The sequence below is a fragment of the Onychostoma macrolepis genome, chromosome 05, assembly GCF_012432095.1.
Source record: "Onychostoma macrolepis isolate SWU-2019 chromosome 05, ASM1243209v1, whole genome shotgun sequence".
Taxonomy (NCBI): Eukaryota; Metazoa; Chordata; class Actinopteri; order Cypriniformes; family Cyprinidae; genus Onychostoma; species Onychostoma macrolepis.
Window position 1 is genome coordinate 24,561,109 of NC_081159.1, and position 21,504 is coordinate 24,582,612.

The 21,504-nt window shown below is 38.5% G+C and overlaps 1 protein-coding gene across 3 annotated transcripts in view; it reads right to left on the minus strand.

The window, feature by feature from the left end:
* Positions 1 to 71: 71 nt before the first annotated feature.
* The window catches only part of brwd3 (bromodomain and WD repeat domain containing 3), a 35,756-nt gene continuing 14,323 nt past the window's right edge, over positions 72 to 21,504 (minus strand). For all 3 annotated transcript variants that reach the window (XM_058775683.1, XM_058775682.1, XM_058775681.1), the window contains exons 26-40: positions 18,222 to 18,346; positions 17,940 to 18,022; positions 17,298 to 17,409; positions 17,131 to 17,192; positions 16,894 to 17,049; positions 6,859 to 6,979; positions 6,617 to 6,742; positions 6,438 to 6,507; positions 6,067 to 6,117; positions 5,824 to 5,967; positions 4,166 to 4,318; positions 3,507 to 3,655; positions 3,333 to 3,409; positions 3,047 to 3,193; positions 72 to 2,484 (exon numbers count right to left, since the gene is read on the minus strand). In XM_058775683.1, the coding sequence (XP_058631666.1) occupies positions 1,685 to 2,484; positions 3,047 to 3,193; positions 3,333 to 3,409; positions 3,507 to 3,655; positions 4,166 to 4,318; positions 5,824 to 5,967; positions 6,067 to 6,117; positions 6,438 to 6,507; positions 6,617 to 6,742; positions 6,859 to 6,979; positions 16,894 to 17,049; positions 17,131 to 17,192; positions 17,298 to 17,409; positions 17,940 to 18,022; positions 18,222 to 18,346 (2,376 nt within the window). In that variant the 3' untranslated portion in view covers positions 72 to 1,684. The remainder of the gene's footprint in view (positions 2,485 to 3,046; positions 3,194 to 3,332; positions 3,410 to 3,506; positions 3,656 to 4,165; positions 4,319 to 5,823; positions 5,968 to 6,066; positions 6,118 to 6,437; positions 6,508 to 6,616; positions 6,743 to 6,858; positions 6,980 to 16,893; positions 17,050 to 17,130; positions 17,193 to 17,297; positions 17,410 to 17,939; positions 18,023 to 18,221; positions 18,347 to 21,504) is intronic.

The following is a 21,504-nucleotide window of genomic DNA, read 5'->3' on the forward strand; positions in this document are numbered from 1 at the left end:
TAATACATCTTAGTCTTATCTACATTAATGTCCTTTTGGCTGGAAGAGATCAGATAGAGACTAATCACAGTTTTACACCTTTATTATAAAAACAATCCAAAATGTGTAGAAAAAAAAAAAGACATACATTAATGACATCTAACATCATGACCATCTTCACTATTATTGTCACTGAACAGATCGAGGCTGTCACAACATGGCAACAGATCCCTGATACATACAACAACAACAAAAAAAAACCCATAAGAAATGGATAGACAAAATTAACTCATCTAGTCAACTCCTTTCTAAACAAAGGGAACGCCACAGAACCTGAAGAGGTTAATGCTGTATCTTGATTGGCTGGAAAACATCTTTCAAACAGGTAAGGACAAGCAGTTTAGGGGTTGGATGGCGAGGGTGCCTTCCAACTTTCCAAAATAGTGCAAAAGAGAGAAAAACAAAAGTGAGAAAGAGGGATAAACAGCAGAAGATAAGAGAAGGGCAAAACAGAAAGAAAGAGAGAGAGAGAGATGTACCAATGTTTTAAAAAATATTTTTTGCACACAGCCTTTGACACCACAAACCAAACTCAGATTGAACTTTATAATGCTTTGTCTTCATCATCCTGAAAATACACCAGTGAAACATACCACTGATTGCATGATCACACGAGAAGATTTTCAGAGAGGGTTTCTTGTTGTCTTCCTTGTTTAAAACATAACAGCCTTTTTAGTCTTTCATGATAATGGCATAGAGAAAAAAAAACAAATCGCAAAAAGTAAAATAAAAAAGGTGAGAAAATAAACAGTCTGTTGCTCTTCAGATAGCTTCAATTTACATTATATCTGAACCAGTCAGAGTCTAGGATTCAGACATCACCTCACATCCACCAATCAGCTGCCACATATACTTGACATAAAATGTGCAAACATTATCAATACTAATGTTCTCTGCAAGATAAGAATGAATTAAAGTGTATCATACAAGAGTGGAAAAATATAAATATATTCTGTAAAAACAGTCTGAAGTGTTTTTGTGTATTTGAACAAGAGGAGAAGGGAGAAGTGCATTTTCTCCTACATTTCCCATAATCCTCCTCTTGTCTGTGCTCAAATGGATGAGGATTACCATGAGTGATCTGGAAGTAGTTAATGCATCTCAGAGGTTGCACCAAAATTGATTATATTATTGAACAGAGGTAAATGCATAACCTGATTGAATAGTAAAGTCAAGTCAGTTGAATCACATGGTAAACTTAAGCGTTCTCAATGACCCTGTGTTAAAAAAAAAAAAAAAAAAAAAAAAAAAGGGTACCAAAAGAACACGAGATGGAGAATGTGAGAGGAGAGGAGCAGCACCATCTTTCTGACAGAATAGATTCCTTGGAGTGAAAGAAGCCAGAAACCAAAAGAATCAAAGCCAAACAGGAGGAAGAGAGGATGAACACAGAAAGAAGGGAGGAAAGTTGACTCTTTTCCGCTCTGGACCATAATAAGGCAGAGGTGGCTGATTATTTGATGGCGTGGTAGTTTCCGTGAAAGCCACAGAGAAGAGAGAGCACCACAGTCCAGGAAGAGTCATGAACATCAAGTTTCGGAGACAACAACATCAGTAAAAAAACAAAAACAAATCACAAAGACAGAACTAAAAACAAAATCCCTGCAGTATCGCTGTAGTGAGCCTGTGTAAAGATCATAAAAGGTCAATGTGTCCAGCCCATAAGATGGCTGACCCTTGCTCGTTCAGTCATGCGACGGACCCTTCCAGACCGCGACATTCCTAGATTCAGTGGGTCTGTCGTCGGCCCCTCATCCTCAGAGTCATCGTTGTACAGAACAGTCCTTCGACCCTGGTTACGAGTATTAACCCGCCCTGACTTTGGAGTCCTTTGATTTGACCTCTGACTTCCAGTTTTTGTTGATGAAATGACATCATCTTCCTCCTCCGACGACTCTTCCTCATCAAGCTCCTCCTCTTCCTCTTCTTCCTCCTCTGGTTCCTCCTCTGGTTCTTCCTCTGGTTCTTCCTCAGGGTCCTCCTCTGGTTCTTCCTCTGGTTCCTCCTCTGGTTCTTCCTCAGGGTCCTCCTCTGGTTCTTCCTCAGGGTCCTCCTCTGGTTCCTCCTCTGGTTCCTCCTCAGGGTCCTCCTCTGGTTCCTCTCTTTCATTCGCTCGCCGTGCTCGTTTCACAGGTGTTGTTTGCACTTCTCCTTTGCGCTTTCGCTTTGTGTTATCGATGGAGGCCACTGCCGCTTTGCCTTTCTCTGTGTGTTGCGGGGCTTTGCTGTAGTCGTGATCGCCGCCGTCGGCAAAGCCGCCCACTTCAGCCCCGCTGTTGTCACTCTCGGACGAAGACGACGAGGTTCCAGAAGAGGACGATGATGCGGATGTTGAGGATGATGATGAGCTGGTGCTCTCGCATTCAGAAACCTCTCCCTCTTCAGGTAACGTGGCCCCTCTCCGACGTGAACTTCGACCTCCGTTTGGCAGTAAGCCATGGCCATCTATATATAGAAGCACACAGGACACAATTTCATGGTCAAACTGGAGGTAAAACAAATCCTTTGCAATATACACTACAATTCAAAAGCTTGTGGTCAGTAAGATGTCTCTTATTCTCACCAAGGATGCATTTATTTGATCAAAAATACAGTAAAACCAGTGATACTGTGAAATATTATTACAATTTTACACAACTGTTATATTTAAAAATATAATTTATTCCTGTTATGGCAAAGCTGATTTTTCAGCATCATTACTCCAGCCTTTAGTGTCACATGATCCTTCAGAAATCATTCTAATATGCTGATTTGCTGCTCAAGAACCATTTATTTTGCTGCTTAATTTATTTTTGCTGCTTAATTTATTTAACAACTTTTTTGTTGTGTGATACTGTGATACTTTTTTCTTACTTAAAAAAAAAAAAAATCAAAAGAACAACTTTAAAACAGAAACCCATGAAAAAATCCTTACTGAATAAAAGATTTAATTTCTTTAAAAAATAAAATCTTACCGAACTCATGCTTTTGAAAGGTAAAGTATGTTTGTTTGTGTATGAGTGTGTACCTGAGGATTTGTTTGGTGTAACACGGCTGCGCGTAACTCTGTTGGCTCCTGCCTGCTCTGATGAAGAGGATAAGGAAGACGAGGAAGAGGAGGATGAGGATGAAGAGGATGGCTGACTGTCTTCATCGACTTGTGCAACATTCAAATCTGGTGAAAGAAGTGAACACTTTATTTAGAATGCATATAAACTAAATTCAGCATTATTATGATCATTTCCAATTTGGTTCCAGTGGTTGATTTTAGACAGCCCCAATTTGGAAAGAAAATCCATGTCGAACTCTCTTACCTTGAGAGGATTTCCGTGAGCGGCCTTTTGCAGACACCTGGGAAGTTTTCTTTCCTGATTTCTGTTTCCCTTTGGGGCTGCAGAAACACACAGGTTTAAAAAAAGGGTAAAAAGAAATGAAAAATCTACGTGCACTCGGTACTATGGATTTGACAGTGGGTGTTCATGTTTTACCTGTTGGGATAGGAGCTCTGTAATCTCTTGCTGCAACTGAGTCTCTGTTGACTCCTACGTTGATTCTGAACTGCAGATTTGTAGTCTGAGATTATGGGAATGATCTGATTCTCAAAGAACGCCGAGAGACTCAGAGTCATACTGTAGATCTAAACAACAAACGATATCAGAGTCATACTGTGGATCAACTGTAAGGCCTAAACCTTCTCTGACTATTTTCCCGTAGCTGCATAAAGGCAGACAAAAAAAAAAAAAATCAGTCCAAGGAAGACTGCAAATTCATATTAAAAAGACAGAAATATACGGTTTTAGTTATACAAAAGTACTTCTAACAGCATTAGAAAACAAAATGTCTATCAACCATATACATTATTGTTTAAAAGTTTGGGGTCAGTAATATTATTTATTTTCATTTATTTGATTTTAAAAAATACAGTAAAACAGTAAGAATGTGTATTAATTTAATTTTTTTTTTTTAAAGTAACAAAGTCTTTGACACTTTTGATCAATTTAATGCGTCTTTGCTAAATAAAAAGTACTTATTTCTTTCAAAAAGCCTGAAAATGAATACACCCAAGTAATTAATTAATTGTAATGTCTGTCTATCAACGTGCTGAGTGTGTTCATTGAACAGCTAGAAAAATGGGTTCTGATCTTACTCGAGACTTCTTGTTGGGCGTGTAAGCCTTTGAATTACTGAAGATAAGCCGCACGTCTTTGGTAAACTCCATGGGATTCTCGTAGTTCCCACCCATCAGGGTCTCAGAGACTGTGCCTAAATCCATAGGAGTGTCTATAATATCACGATAATCCTGATACATAGACAGAAAGAGAAATTAGGTTGGAATGATTTTCAACATGGAAAACAGGAAGTGACAAGCATAATGTTAAAGGGGTCATTGGATGCAAAATTCACTTTTCAAGTTGTTTGAACAAATGCGTGTTGGAAGTGTGTATACACATCCATCCTATAATGATAAAAATCCACCTAGTGGTTTTTATAAAATCAGGCTGTTCTGAGATTCCTGTCAGAATGAGGTAGTTCTGTACAGGCCCCTCCCATGATAGTTGATTGACAAGACCGTCTTACCTTAGACCCTCCCTGAGTGAGCTGAGAGCTGTCCGCCATTGTTTCGACTCCGGTGCAGGGGAAGACAAGATGTCTCAGATTAAGCGACTGAGGTGTTTTGTTGTTGGATGTAGATGTGTGCTGGTATTCGGTAATGCGATATATCACGATAATGAATATGCACGGTATTGTTATCGTGGGCACTTCAAAATACTGAAAACAATTATTTATTAAAATTATTCAGAATTTTGAATGCATTTTAAGAATACTTTTCCCCATTAACTGGTTAAATTGGTTAATTGGTTAACATTAGTTAATTAATTAGTTAAACTCCTAATGAAAAATTCTTCTAAACGTTTATTAATTTTAGGTAATTAAAATATTTAATAGCACATTGTTAAAATCAAAATAATTATAAACTGTATTATAAACTTTTTTTTTTTTTTTTTTAAATGAACCCGAGCTAACATGAACTTAGAGTTGTATTATTTTTTAACAAAGATGAATAACTTCTGTAGCAAATGTAGCTTTTGCTCATTGATAATGTTAATGCATTAACTAAGGTTAACTAATGAGATCTTAATGTAAAGTGATACCTATTGGTCTTTTAATTCTTTTGCACTTTAATCTGTGTAAAATGTTTAACTTTATAACTAACTATATAATTTCTTTATATTGCATTTAAATGTTCAGATATTTTTGTTATAAGGAAAAAAGTTATTAAACCTGTTATACTGTAATATGACAACACTTTTTTTGCCGTATACAGTGATAAAAACATTAGCAATTAATCGCAACATGAAAAATGTATACCGGCATATCCCTAGTTGGATGTAATAATGAATATAGCAGTCGTCATTTACTCCCTACATCTGAGCCGCTGAAGATGCAGAGTATTAACGTTACTTTCGCTTTGAAGGGAATGCGCCGATCCCCGATCTGCCTAAATCATTGAACAGCGCTGCTTGTCACCCCACGGAAAAGAGGGTCAGCAGAGTCATTAGCATTTACAGCAACATGGACCAAAAAAACAGCTTAGTGAAAACAGAGCTCATTTTGACAGGGTAAAAAAGGTGACTTTTACATTACCACTGAGAAATTTTAACTAAAGTATGTTATAGGCTTTCAATTAAGACCCTAAAGAATCATATCAACTAGTGCAAAATGGGCATCCGATGACCCCTTTAAAGGGAGTGAACAAAAAGTGATGGTAACTGAAGAAAGAGCGTAGCAGGAAGAATGAGGTACCGGGTAGGTGAAGAGGTCAACAGGTTGACGAAAAGGCTCTGAATCTGAGCTTGCCATCATTCTCCTCAGAAGCTCTTTGCACTGTCCATGCCATGCGTTGATATCCAGGACCACTCCACGCTTCTGAGGAGCGTTACTGGACCTCTGAAAATGGTGGAAGAGGTTAGAAAAAAAACAAAAAATAAAACACACCTAGTACTGTAACACTTCATAGTAAATAAATTATAAGCTGAATTTTCTCACCCTCTGACCAGTGGAGGTGCCAGGAGTATCCGAGTCCACATCCACAGTCTCCTACAGAGCAAACAGAGACAATGAAGAGTTCCTCTGCTTAATATAGCGGTGTCCAATCCTGCAGAGTTTAGCTCCAAGTTGCCTGGAAGTTTCTAGTTAATCTGAATACCTTGATTAGTTGATCAGTTAGGTTTAATTAGGGTTGGAGCTGAAGTCTGCAGGAAAGTGGCCCTCCAGGAACCGGTTTGGACACCCCTGACTTAATACTAAAATATATACAGCAGGCTGTAGCTGGCCCAAAAGTTTTGGTCACAGTGGTTCTGGGTCAGCAGACCATACTTTCTCTGCGTGTACACACACACACACACACACACACTTACCTCTTCCTCGCTGCTGAATTCGCTCTTCATCTTATTGTAGAGATCCAAGATATCAGTACAGGTCTGATCCCTGCAGACACATGCACATTAACAGTGAATCACATGATCACTGAGCTCAGCAGGTGAACCAGAGGGATCGTAGCCGATATGAATGTGTAAGTGACTGCATGTTCTCTAACCTGATGAAACGCAGCAGGACGCTGCTGACCGTTTTGGCTGCTTTGACGATAGGGCTCTCCGGTTCATTAAATGTTCGAGCGTTGTGTTCAATGTAACGCACCTCCCACATTAGTGCTGAGATCCGCCTACACATACAGAGACACGTGAGAGAACTCCAACACTTGTATTTGCGAAGACCTAGAGGGCACTCATTTTGATGTCTGATGATGCTGAGGTCAGTAAGCTAAAGGACAGTGTGTACCTGTAGAAACGGTGCACTAATCTTGTTCTGATGGTGCTGAGGTCAGTAAGATAGGCCACAACAGTGCAGTACAGTGGATATTCCCTCAAATCTACAGGGCAGGAGAATGCCTTTGCCACATCTGTAAAACACACAAGAGTAAGATTTAGCAAGGAACATGCTTTAATGTAAAAACAGTCACAGATAAACAATGCATGTATGTGTCTATAGCAAGGTTAAATAACTAAAGCATCAAATCACTAAAGTATCAAATCAATATTAATATACATTACAGGGTCGGATATTAAAGTGCCCCTATTATGGATTTTTGAAAATTACATTTCATGCATTGTGTAACACAGCTCTAAGTGAATGAAAACGTCCTGCAAAGTTTTAAATCTGAAAGTGCACAGTGTATAAAGTTATTGTCTCTCAAAAGAACGAGTCGACTCTGAATCATTGAAACTAGTTTTTTTTTTTTTTTTTTAAACGAATCCCAAGCCGTTTCAGGTTGACGTCAACATGAAACATTAGCATATTGCCCGCCCACTTGTTGGTCTTTTTGCGTTGGTCTGAATGAAAATGCAAATTCATTCTTTGCATTGTGTTTTTTGACCTTGCATGCATGTCAACCTGTTGATGGGGACTCCCAAAACCAAAATATGAACCTTTCATTACCCATAATAGGGGCACTTTAGTGGGGCCTTGTAGCAAAAAGGCCACCAAAATTAACAAAAATGCCTCTCAAATTCACCAATTAAATAATCACTTGTGGCTGTCATGATTAAAATTAAATGTGAAAATGAATGAAAAGTGTCTATCCACAGAATTATATTTTGATTCGCACACACTGCAACAGATTGCTTTTTATGTATTGTTTTTTACAGCACTGATAACCAATTACACACATTTCTGTTGATTTTAGGAATGCAATGGCCAATCAGAGGCATTCAGATTAGTCAGCAATGAAAACTCTGGAGTTGTTGTTGAGTGTGCACGCTCACAGATTGAATTCTTTGTGCTCGCGATTTCCCTCATCATAAACAACACTGCAGATACGATGTAAATAAAAGATTTATTTCGTAGCTTCAGTGATTTTAACAGGAGTTTTTGCATAACTTGAGCTAGACTAGACTAACATTTTTTTTTAAAGAAATTAATACTTTTATTAAGCAAGGATGCATTAGATTTCTCAAATTGCTCAGAAGTGAAAGTAAAATTATCTATAATGTTTAAAAGATTTCTATTTCAACTAAACATTGCTACTAACAGGCACTCGAGGTCGAGCAGACAGCGGCATTCAGCTCAGAGTGCAGCCAAGCCCAGGACTCTGATAGTGGGTGACTCTATTATCAGAAACATCAGTAGCAGGACTACAACTATATGCTGCTTTCCTCAAGCAACCTCTCTGATGTGAACAAGGAACTTTGGAACATTCTGATGAAGCACAAGATGGCAAATCGAATCATCATCCATGTGGGGAAGAATGATATTCGGAAAGAGCAATCAGAACTCCTTAAGAACGATTTCAGTGAACTCTTTGAAACATTTCAAAGTCGTTCATCAGTGGACCAGTCCCAGCTAGGGGAACTAACAAGTTTTCACGGTTGCTTGGGCTGAATACATGACTATAAAGAACCTGCGGTATAAAAGGAGTCAACTTCGTCGACAACTTCAATCTTTTCTGGGGCCATAAACAACTGTTTAACCTAGATGGCCTCCACCCAAACAAACTCGGTGCAAGAGTGCTAAAGGACAATTTCTATTTCTCCCTCCGTCACCGTTCAGTAGTGTGTGCCAATCCACTTAACCTGAATGGCACACACACACATGGACAGAATATGAGTGACCACAGGACTTCATATCAGCTTTCGAGTCATCATGTGGTTGACACATCCCACAAGGACACTGATAACACCACGCAGCCAAAACAACCACTGCTCATGGACATCCCGGCTAAGCCCTGCCCTCAGAGCTCATCACAGACAGACTGTGACGAATCACAACAGCTCCAAGACTCAGCACCCAAGGACGACTTTCTGGAAAACAGCCAGGGAAGCCAGGACAACAAATCACAGCCACTGGAAACACCAGAGCCCATCTCACCAGACACACTATCCCTCTCTCCAGCATTCCCACTTCTAAGCTTCTCACAGAAAATGGAGGATCTGGTGTATGCTGGGACCAAACTCTCCCACTCTTTCGCTGCAAGCCCCCAGATATCAACTAAAAAACGGCGGGCCCCACCACCACCAAAGCCTGTGGACCCAGCTCATCCTCCTCCTCCTGCGAGAGCTCTTCGACCGCTGCCACAACGCCAGGGCCCAAACCCTCCTCCATCTGGTGTAGGTGAACCAAAAACAACTGATAGCTACTCTCAGTGATATGTGTCGGGTCCCCGCTATGATAGCAGCAACTTTCACAAATGTTGTTTTTACAGAATAAGCGGGAACCCAGTGTGCCTGTAGCTTTCTCTATCTCCGTTTTATCACGTGATAGAAAGTCTAAGGCCTTCTCAAGCTGTACGGCTGACCCATCTAATCTGCGGCCTATTACGCATCAAACTAATATTGCTGAGACACAAAGTAATGCCATCAAGTTAGCGTTTTTAAACATTCGCTCACTAAAAAATAAATAATTTCTGATCAATGACTTAAAGGTCCCATGGCATGAAAATGTCACTTTATGAGATTTTTTAACATTAATATGAGTTCCCCAAGCCTGCCTATGGTCCCCCAGTGGCTAGAAATGGCGATAGGTGTAAACCGAGCCCTGGGTATCCTGCTTCGCCTTTGAGAAAATGAAAGCTCAGATGGTCCAATCTGGAATCTTCCCTTTATGTCGTCATACGGGGAAAGGTTACCTCCCCTTTCTCTGCTTTGCTCAGCCATGAGAAAATGAGCTACTACTGTGCGAAGCGAGTGCAATATTTTCTTTTCCTCGAGAGACGTCATGGCTTGCAAACGAGCGAAGCATGGCAGTTGCTCAGTGTTTGGATGTACAAATGAACACCGAAGTATTTTTTTAGTTCCTTCATCCAAGCCTATGGCTAGCATTAGCTACATGATACGGTGGCCGGGAAGTGCAAAACAACATTACAAAGTGTGAAACACTTGGACTGTGGCCGAGGGATGTTTTGCCTGTTTTGTGGCAAACACATGAGCAGCTTAACACTGTCCAGCTGTCGAGACGTCCCCTGTGTTTCCGTCTGGTTCGCGTCCTTTAGAAACTCCAAACACAGACCACACGTAAAGCAAAACAGCGTTAAGCTGCTCATGCATTTGCCACAAAACGAGCAAAACATCCCTCGGCCGCAGTCCATGTTCGGTCACCATAACTTTATTAGGATTGGAGAGATGGAAAAGGAGAAAAGCACAAGAGCTTCAAAGGGGAGCTGTAATAGCCACATATTTATAGCCTAAAATATATAGGGGTCATTCTACGGAAATGTCCATTTTTCTTTACAGAAATATTACACAAGAAAAACACGTGGTTACAATTTTTTTATATTTCATATATATATATATATATATATAAATAATTTTTTTTTTTAATGAAACAATGTGTTATTTGAACAATTACACCTTCTTGAGCCATCAATGTGGCAATATTTGTTTTAAATTAATTATAAAGAATTCCAAGCACCACAAAACTGCTCGTCCCCACAGCCATGTACAGAGGGAAAGTGCTTTATTTTGAGGTCAAAAACAGGTTTTTCTTCCATTCAAAATAAAATAACTATCAAATAAATGACATAAAAAACGAAATGCCACATAAATATTATAGGAAAAATATAAAGTATTATATTTAAAAAGAAAATATTATATAATATTATTAAAAATATTATAAAAAAAGATTTAAAAAAAATCATTAAGCTGTCATTTGTGTGTATTCATGAAGTAAAAAGGTAATCTATTAATGTGGTCTCAGTTTAAATGTTAAAACAAGAAATACATTTTAAGACATCTTGCCATACCAGGCTATTAGAACCATATGTATTTACACAGTATTAGGATATGACTACTTGTTTTTTTTATTATAGCCCGACGCCCGTGATAATTAATACATTGTAAAAATTAGGCTAAAAGAAAGTCATCCCACTCCGCTACGTCTACTTCTATCATCGCTTGGATTACAGCATCACACGTCTTCTTTTTGAATGTAATTTTTCTCCAATGAGGGGGCGGAACATATGGCAAATTACGCTACAGCACTTATATTATTGCACTGGTTGGCTATTAACTGCGAGCAGACAGAGTGTCAATCAATGCATTGGAGAATACGGCGAACATAAATAAAAAAACTAAGTTGCTTGTCAGATTTCCCTAACAAGCAACCATATTTTTTAAATAAAAAAATTCGTCCTAAGGAAAGCTCATTGTGGGACTGGCTTGTAGTGGCTGAAATTCTGCACCAAGGCTGAATTTCGGGAAAGAGACATCAGATACAGTATTAGGGCCCACTTAGGCCTATATAAAAGCATCCAAAAAGCAGCATGTCATGGGACCTTTAAGCACAAACAACCTGGATTTTATGTTTCTAAATGAAACATGGCTAGAAGTCAGCTGCAGTGCAACAGTCCTCAATGAAACAGCCCCTCCTGACTTTAATTTTATAAGTGTCTGGCGGACTGTTAGGAGAGGTGGAGGTGTAGCTGCTCTATTTAAAGATGTCCATCAATGCAAGCGTCATTTGGTCAGTACTTGTCTTTTGAATATCTAGGTATTGTGCTGAAAGGTGCTCCTCGAATTCTGTTTATCATTATTTACTGGCTACAAAAGAAATTATAACCGTTTTAAACACTTTTGACCTGATTCAGCATATGCATGGACACACTCTAGATTTACTCATCAATAGAGGTCTAAACATTTCATCCATTGTTATTAAGGATGTAGCACTATCTGATCACTATTGTCTTTGATATATTGATCTCTGTTACCACTGAATCTAGATCCGTCTCTGTCAGAAAGAGATGCATTAACGAAAACACTAGTGCGCTATTTATGGAGGCTATATCTTTAACACCAAGCATTTCTGCAGACTCTGTTGATCTTCTCCTTGATTTCTTTAACTCAAATAAGTTAAAGAGCACACAATGCATGTTCTGAATATTTTATCATTGAATGTGAATATCCCTTTAATAGGAGAATTTAGGCCAGTTCACCCAAAAATGAAAATTTGATGTTTATCTGCTTCCCCCCAGGGCATCCAAGATGTAGGTGACTATTTCTTCAGTAGAACACAAATGAAGATTTTTAACTCAAACCGTTGCAGTCTGTCAGTCATATAATGCCCATCAATGGGCACACAATCTTTGGGAGGAAAAAAAAAAAACATGCACAGACAAATTCAAATTAAACCTTGCGGCTCGTGACGATACATTGATGTCCTAAGACACGAAACGATCAGTTTGTGCGAGAAACTGAACAGTATTTATATCATTTGATATAAACAGTATTTATACCTCTGATAAACCTCAATGTCCGACTGTCACAACATCTATATATACATAGATGCCTCATTAGCGACGGTTTCTATGGGCCGCGATACGTAAGGATCTACGTATATCTATCTATGTTCCAGAGCTGTTGACGCGTCACACGCCGGATGTTGTGGATGAGCTCAGGACAGTTGGACATTGCGGTGTACCAGAGGTAAAAAATTATATAAATACTGTTCAGTTTCTCGCACAAACTGTCCGTGTCTTAGGACATCAATGTATCGTCACGAGCTGCAAGGTTTAATTTGGATTTGTGTGTGCATGTTTTTTCTCTCTCTCAAAGTTTCTGTGCCCATTGACTGGCATTATACGACTAACAGACTGCAACGGTTTGAGTTAAAAATCTTCATGCGTGTTCTATTGAAAAAACAAAGTCACCTACATTTTGGATGCCCTGGGGGTATGCAGATAAACATCAAATTTTCATTTTTGGGTGAACTATCCCTTTAAGCGTACCCGGATATTAGAATATTTGCACCGTAAATCGATTTCCTGTGCCCTGATACAAGAGTCTCATTTAAAATATAAATTTGGCACGGTTGCGGCCAATTCTATTAGGATCTGGAAAAGGGTGGAACGTTTGATGGGAGGACCTTTCAATTTTGTAATTTTTTGTGTGGAAATCGGCCATTTGTCCAGCCCTCTTGGTCTACATTGGGCATAAACACATGCTGTGACTTATATGATAACCAGGGACTCTGCTCACTTCAAGAACTAAGTTTTGTTTACCAGCATCATCATATTTTGTCTTTTTTCAGTTACGTTCTGCTCTTAAGGCCTACGGACTTCCCTGGGCATCCCCTATTTCCTCTCATCCTATGTGAGATTGGATCGCACCACCCTCTGATCAGCCATCTGTTTCTTTAATATATAGTAAACTTAATGATCACACTGCAAAGTCTCTTTCTATTAAATCTATCTGGAATCGTGAATTAACAGATTTTGATTTATCGGTCGACTGGGAGGGGGTGTGGTCTAATCTAATCTTAACTTCTAAAAACTTGGCTCATCGTCTTAACCATTTCAAAGTCATCCATAGAGCATACATAACTCCTTACAAGAGGTTTAAAATGAAACTGCAATTGACCTATAACTGTCATATCTGTAACACTGTATCAGCAGGTACTTTTCTCCACATGTTTTGGGAATGTCCAATTGTTGTCAATCTATGGACGCATGTGAATTCGGTTTTGTCCTTTTTACTACAAATTGATTACGTGTCTAATCCAGGTTTATGTCTTCTCAATGATGATTCTAACTTCTGTATAAGTTCATTAAAGAAAAGAATGTTGTTTGCTGGTTTTACAGCTGCAAAGGCGGCAATAATACAAAACTGGTTTACTCCGCACATGTGTGCAAAAACATTTTGGATTCATAGCCTCCTTAAAATAGTGACTTGTGAATGTACAACAGCACAAATTAACAAGGCTAAACCTAGTACTATTGATGCGTGGCAATGTTTTTCGTCCAACATTTTGGACTATATAAAGGAATGACCATATAAAGTTTTTTTTTTTTTTTTTCAGATTGTGAAATTGTTGGTGTGTCTGTTGCTCCCCCTCCCTGTTGTTTGTTTGAATGGATGTTGTTTTGATGATTTTAAAGAAAAAAAAAAGTTGATAAAAAAAAAAAAGAGTTAAGAATGTTATTGATGATATTGTTCCCGTGAAAGTCTGCAAGAAGAATGGCAGACAAAAATCCCCTTGGAGAAAATCAACAGCAGTTCAGAGTATGAAAATGCAGAAAAGATTAGCGGATGTGGCGGAAGACGAAACTCGAAATTCACTATAGCATCTATAAAGACAGCCTTCATGCTTTCAATGTGGAACTAGCCACAGCTTAGCAGACCTTCTTCTCAAACCTTATAAACAGGAACTTAAACAACACTCACACTCTTTTTGCTACTGTTGAGAGACTAACAAACCCCTCAAGTCAGAATCCCAGTGAAATGCTTTCCGACAGCAAATGCAATAAGTTTGCTTCCTTCTTTTCTGAGAAGATCAATAATATCAGAAAGGCGATCGGCACATCTTCTAGTTATGCAGAGATCAGAAAGATTCGACCGCAATTTCAAAAAGTAGTAACTATGTCTGTTTTTGAAGCAATTGATAGCTAAATTTTGGAAGAAATAGTACAGCACCTTAAATCGTCAACCTGCTCTCTTGACACACTTCCCATATTTTCAAAAGTGTGCTTAACTGTTTAGAAGCAGATCTCTTAGAAGTGGTGAACGCCTCACTTATTTCTGGGACTTTTCCAAACTCCCAGTTGTTAAACCCCTTCTGAAAAAGCGCAATCTTGATAACACCATATTGAGCAACTATAGACCAATATCAAATCTTCCTTTCATAGGTAAGATTTTTGAAAATGTAGTTTTTTTTAAATCAGCTGAACAACTACTTATACTCAAATGGATACCTGGACAATTTTCAATCTGGTTTCCGAGCGCATCCAGATTAAAGCGCATCACAGCACAGAGACAGCACTCATTAAGATAAATGATATTCACTTTAATTCTGATTCTGGCAAAATATCAGTGCTGGTACTACTAGATCTTAGTGCTGCGTTTGACATTGTCGATCATAACATACTTCTAGAGAGACTGGAAAACTGGGTCGGGCTTTCTGGGATGGTACTCAAATGGTTCAGGTCATATTTAGAAGGGAGAGGTTATTATGCGAGTATAGGAGAGCATAAGTCCCACAAGGCTCAATTCTTGCACCGCTCTTGTTTAGCCTGTATATGCTCCCACTAAGTCAAATAATGAGAAAGAACCAAATTGCCTATCACAGCTATGTGGATGATACCCAGATTTACCTAGCCTTATCTCCAACTGACATTGATGAAATGAACAGTTGGATGTGCCAGAACTTTCTTCAGTTAAACAAGGAGAAAACTGAAATCATTGCATTTGGAAACAAAGATGAAGTTCTCAAGGTGAATGCATACCTTGACTCTAGGGGTCAAACAACTAAAAATCAAGTCAAAAATCTTGGAGTGATTCTGGAGACAGACCTTAGTTTTAGTAGTCATGTCAAAGCAGTAACTAAATCAGCATACGATCATCTCAAAAACATTGCAAGAATTAGATGTTTTGTTTCCAGTCAAGACTTGGAGAAACTTGTTCATGCCTTTATCACCAGCAGGGTGGATTATTGTAATGGTCTCCTCACCGGCCTTCCAAAGAAGACCATTAGACAGCTGCAGCTCATCCAGAACGCTGCTGCCAGGATTCTGACTAGAACCAGAAAATCTGAGCATATTACACCAGTCCTCAGGTCCTTACACTGGCTTCCAGTTACATTTAGGATTGATTTTAAAGTACTTTTACACGTTTATAAATCACTCAATGGCCTAGGACCTAAATACATTGCAGATATGCTCACTGAATATAAACCTAACAGACCACTCAGATCACTAGGATCGAGTCAGTTAGAAATACCAAGGGTTCACACAAAACAAGGGGAGTCCGCTTTTAGCTATTATGCCACCTGCAGTTGGAACCAGCTTCCAGAAAAGATCAGATGTGCTAAAACATTAGCCACATTTAAATCCAGACTCAAAACTCATCTGTTTAGCTGTGCATTTGTTGAATGAGCACTGTGCTACGTCCGAACTGATTGCACTGTATTTTATGTACAATCATTTTCTATTCTTAACTGTTTTAAATTCATTTTAAATCAATTTTATATTATTATTATTATTAGCTTTTTAATTGCTTGTTTTTATTGTTGTGATTATTTTTTAATGGCTATTTTACTTCCTTTTATGTAAAGCACTTTGAATTACCACGGTGCATGAAATGTGCTATATAAATAAACTTGCCTTGCCTTGCCTAAATGCTGTTCAGCCTGTTCTTTTGAACTTTGTTCAAAGAATCCTGATGTATTAGGGTTTCCAAAAAAAAACAAAAAACAATGGTTTTCAACATTAAAAATGATTCTTGAGCACAAAATCAGTACATCAGAATAATTTCTGAAGAACCATGTGACAAAATTGTCACATTGTCATTACAGGAATAAATGACATTTTAAAATATATTAAATAGAAAAAAAAGTTATTTTAAATTGTAATGTTTCACAATATTGTTCTGACTATTTTTATGAAATGAATACAAAAATAGTGCATTACCTATATTAATACAGTGAAGGCTATGTCAATCATTTAAAAAGCTTTAGTTCATACTTTCGTTTTTTATTTTCTGAATGGTATGCAATTAGATACCTGAAGCACAATTCTCCTAATTTGTTTGTTCAGTTCATTGCTCGCTAATTATTTCTTTATTACTGACTTATGTCTATGTGAATAATTACCTGAAAAAATCTTCTCTCAACTGATAAAAAAATATTTTCCTTAAATGCATTAATTATTTAACATCTTTAAATGAAAGCCTTTCAGCAGTGATCTAGTTTTGCTTTGGTATTAAAATTGGCTTTCATTGTACTGGTATTTTGACAACAATAATCAGCAACTGACACATAGAAGACCAACAAAGTTCTAATATTTTCAATAAATCCTGCAAGTAGTTTTAGGTGGTTTGTGTGCATTTGCCATACCGAGCGTTAGCAGCTGATCTATGGCTATGATGACTCTCTCGCACTCGTCATCTCGTGTGTGCAGCCCCCACTCTCCCTCCTGAGGGGTGTAAAGCAGGGCCTGAAGCTCGTCCTCTGTGACCGGGACACTGCCCCCATGCTCCTCTGGAAGTGGAGCTGTAGATGGTCAAATCACACTATTAAATATGCCAGAGTGTGACTGGCTGATTTAGGGTCAGATTTTAAGTGTGTCAGTACCTTCTTCGGGTATGGGCTCTATATCCCACGGACTCATTTTCTCTCTCTCTCCATTATCCCACCTGCAAAACAACATACACCAATTATTAAAATGATTTACAGCAATAATAAGCCAAAAATAAGGTTTAACTCTGTACTCTGGTAGAGCAGTGAACAAATCTACATACTTGACAATGTAGCACTGAAAGAGGCTGTCTGGATAGTCAGATTGAAATGGCTCCTGACACTCCACCGAACCAAACCACCAAGCATCATCAATGATGCTCCTGAAATGCTGACCTAAATACAGAAATTCACAGCTGTTATTCGCTACTTATATGCTATTTTATGATCATAATAAATGTATTCGTCTTTACCACCAAAGCATTAATAGATCAAGAATCTATGCTATGCAGCCACTAATCCCCACTCACTACCTTATCCACAAAGTAATGACGCTCAATCACTTAAAAAAAAAAAAAAAAAAAAAAGTGACAACCCGCCTTTCCTCAACAAGCCACATGATTTAAGGCATCACTTACAGCAGGGATCCTCAAATCTGGCCCACGAGATCCACTTTCCTGCATAGTTTAGCTCTAACCATAATCAAACACAACCGAGCATGCTAATCAGTGTCTTCAAGATCATTAGAAAATCACAGGTAGGTGAGTTTAATCAGGGTTGAAGCTAAACTCTGCAGCAGATTGGCCCTCCAGGGAAAGATTTGTGGAACCCTGATTTACAGCCTTAGTGCAAACAAACTTGGGTAAATGTTTACACAAAGATATCAGTGGCTCTTGCATATACCACAGTTTAAAGCACAAACATACCAGGCTGCCAGTTGCGTTCTTTGGCTTCATTGTAAAACTGTTGTAGCACCAGAAAATCAATGACATCAGGCATATCATGATACCTAAAGAGAGACACAGAGACAGCCATCATTAACAAACTCCTATTCATGATCAAAAACTATCCTAATATCTATTTTAAATATATTTATCAGAATTTAGTATTTATCGTAATTTATTATGCTATTCCAATATCAATAGTAAATAAATAAATAAAAATAAGACAATGTGTTTGTGTGTTTTTGAGAGTATAAGTGTACATACTTCAAGCTGAAGGATTCGTTGGTCATTTTCCCTGAGGTGGGGTCCAGGAGAGCCAGTTTGAGGCAGCACAAAGTGGGCGGCCCAACTTCATATTTAATACCCACTACCTTTACAGACTCCTGATCCTAAGAAAACACACAGACAACATACTTTCATTTTCCTGTTGGTCTGGATGCAGAATGGGCTAACCCCTGTGATGCAGACTAAATTATGCCTAAACTGTTCGTGTGGATAATAATGTTTATTATCCACACGTTTACTGTGTGGAGACGTGCTGATATCACATTTGGTTTCGTTCTGTAGCGCGTATCTTTGTCAGTGTCTGCGCTTGGCCATTTGTTGTGGAAAAAATAAGGAAAGTGTGTTCAGCTGAATTTAAATAGTATTTCAGTCATGACAACTCTCGGAAAAGTTTAGCATGGTGATGGATGTGACAATGTTAATGTATTTGGTCTTGGCGGAATAGATCTGCTACACTGCTGCTGAATTGCTGCCGCTGTTGGTTATTGCTGTAGTTGTAGATTATTGCTGCTGCAAGCAAGTACAGGAACTTGCTACTGCCAATGCATATGGCGATACGGTGCTGTGAGTATTTAAGACATACTGCTGCTGTACAATAACATGTAAAATAACCCGTAGCAGATCTATACAGGTGGAGCTGGGGAAGGTGAAGGGCTTCAGAGAACTTTGAAAGCGCGCTGCAGGAATCTCAGTGGATACTAGCCAGCCATATAAATGCAAGGCATTAAGCTCATTGGCTGCATGTCCAGCATGAACCAGCTTGTGCCAAGTCGTTTAACTCTCTGAATATCATTAGTTACATTAACAACCCGTCAGCTTGCGCCATCTAGAGTTTCATGGCTGAACTATTTATTTTGTTAGACGGGTATAAAAAAGCTTAGTTTACCACGGCAGCCATCGTGTGAAGACCGAAGAGTGTAAAGACCATCAACTCTACCATGCGACTCAACCGGGCAGGGACACCGGCAAAGGATATAAGTATCGCTTTTTATTTCTCCTCTTTCCTACTACTCGTTTCACTTCTGTTTCAGTTTTTATAACCATTTCTTACTATGTGCAAGTAAGTTGTGTTTAGTAGTATTATTTTTTTAGGATTACTGATAAACTACTGTCATTTGATTTGTATTTGTTATCTATTTTAATTTTAATTAAATTATGTCTGAATTTATTATGTCTGTATAGGTTTTTTATTAAAAATTTAGTTATTTAATACTTCAACAAACTAAATGGAAATTAAATAATATATATATTGAATTTATAAATGTGTATGTATGCATGTATGTATATGTATTTGTGTGTGACTGTACATACACATGTAGTTGTTGGTGTTTGAATTAGCTAGTGTTAGTGTTAATATTTTAAATCGTTTTTAGCTTTATTTTTTTGTTTTTCATTTCAATGTTAAGTTTTGAAATTTTGTTGTATGCATGTGTCATTTTTATTTAATTTCTTTACTTTTAAAAAATGTGTATATGTAGTATTTATGAAGTTTTAGCTTTGGATCTGTTTTTGGTTGTTTTAATACTACAATTGATTGCTTCTGTTGTTCTCATTATACAGTGGGTACGGAAAGTATTCAGACCCCCCTTAAATTTTTCACTCTGTTATATTGCAGCCATTTGCTAAAATCAAGTTCATTTTTTTTCCCTCAATGTACACACAGCACCCCATATTGACAGAAAAACACAGAATTGTTGACATTTCTGCAGATTTATTAAAAAAGAAAAACTGAAATATCACATGGTCCTAAGTATTCAGACCCTTTGCTGTGACACTCATATTTAACTCAGGTGCTGTCCATTTCTTCTGATCATCCTTGAGATGGTTCTACACCTTCATTTGAGTCCAGCTGTGTTTGATTATACTGATTGGACTTGATTAGGAAAGCCACACACCTGTCTATACAAGACCTTACAGCTCACAGTGCATGTCAGAGCAAATGAGAATCATGAGGTCAAAGGAACTGCCTGAAGAGCTCAGAGACAGAATTGTGGTAAGGTACAGATCTGGCCACGGTTACAAAAAAATTTCTGCTGCACTTAAGGTTCCTAAGAGCACAGTGGCCTCCATAATCCTTAAATGGAAGACGTTTGGGATGACCAGAACCTTTCCTAGAGCTGGCCGTCCGGCCAAACTGAGCTATCGGGGGAGAAGAGCCTTGGTGAGAGAGGTAAAGAAGAACACAAAGATCACTGTGGCTGAGCTCCAGAGATGCAGTCGGGAGATGGGAGAAAGTTGTAGAAAGTCAACCATCACTGCAGCCCTCCACCAGTCGGGGCTTTATGACAGAGTGGCCCGACGGAAGCCTCTCCTCAGTGCAAGACACATGAAAGCCTGCATGGAGTTTGCTAAAAAACACCTGAATAAGATTCAACTTTTTGGCCTTAATTCTAAGCGGTATGTGTGGAGAAAACCAGGCACTGCTCATCACCTGTCCAATACAATCCCAACAGTGAAGCATGGTGGTGGCAGCATCATGCTGTGGGGGTGTTTTTCAGCTGCAGGGACAGGACGACTGGTTGCAATTGAGGGAAAGATTAATGCGGCCAAGTACAGGGATATCCTGGACGAAAACCTTCTCCAGAGTGCTCAGGACCTCAGACGGGGCCGAAGGTTTACCTTCCAACAAGACAATGACCCTAAGCACACAGCTAAAATAACGAAGGAGTGGCTTCACAACAACTCCGTGACTGTTCTTGAATGGCCCAGCTAGAGCCCTGACTTAAACCCAATTGAGCATCTCTGAAGAGACCTAAAAATGTCTGTCCACCAACGTTTACCATCCAACCTGACAGAACTGGAGAGGATCTGCAAGGAGGAATGGCAGAGGATCCCCAAATCCAGGTGTGAAAAACTTGTTGCATCTTTCCCAAAAAGACTCATGGCTGTATTAGATCAAAAGGGTGCTTCTACTAAATACTGAGCAAAGGGTCTGAATACTTAGGACCATGTGATATTTCAGTTTTTCTTTTTTAATAAATCTGCAAAAATGTCAACAATTCTGTGTTTTTCTGTCAATATGGGGTGCTGTGTGTACATTAATGAGGGAAAAAAATGAACTTAAATGATTTTAGCAAATGGCTGCAGTATAACAAAGAGTGAAAAATTTAAGGGGGTCAGAATACTTTCCGTACCCACTGTGTGTGTGTGTGTGTGTGTGTGTTTGTATATATGTATATGTATGTATGTATATATATATATATATATATATATATATACACACACATATATACATATATAAAATTTATTAGAGCTGTCAACG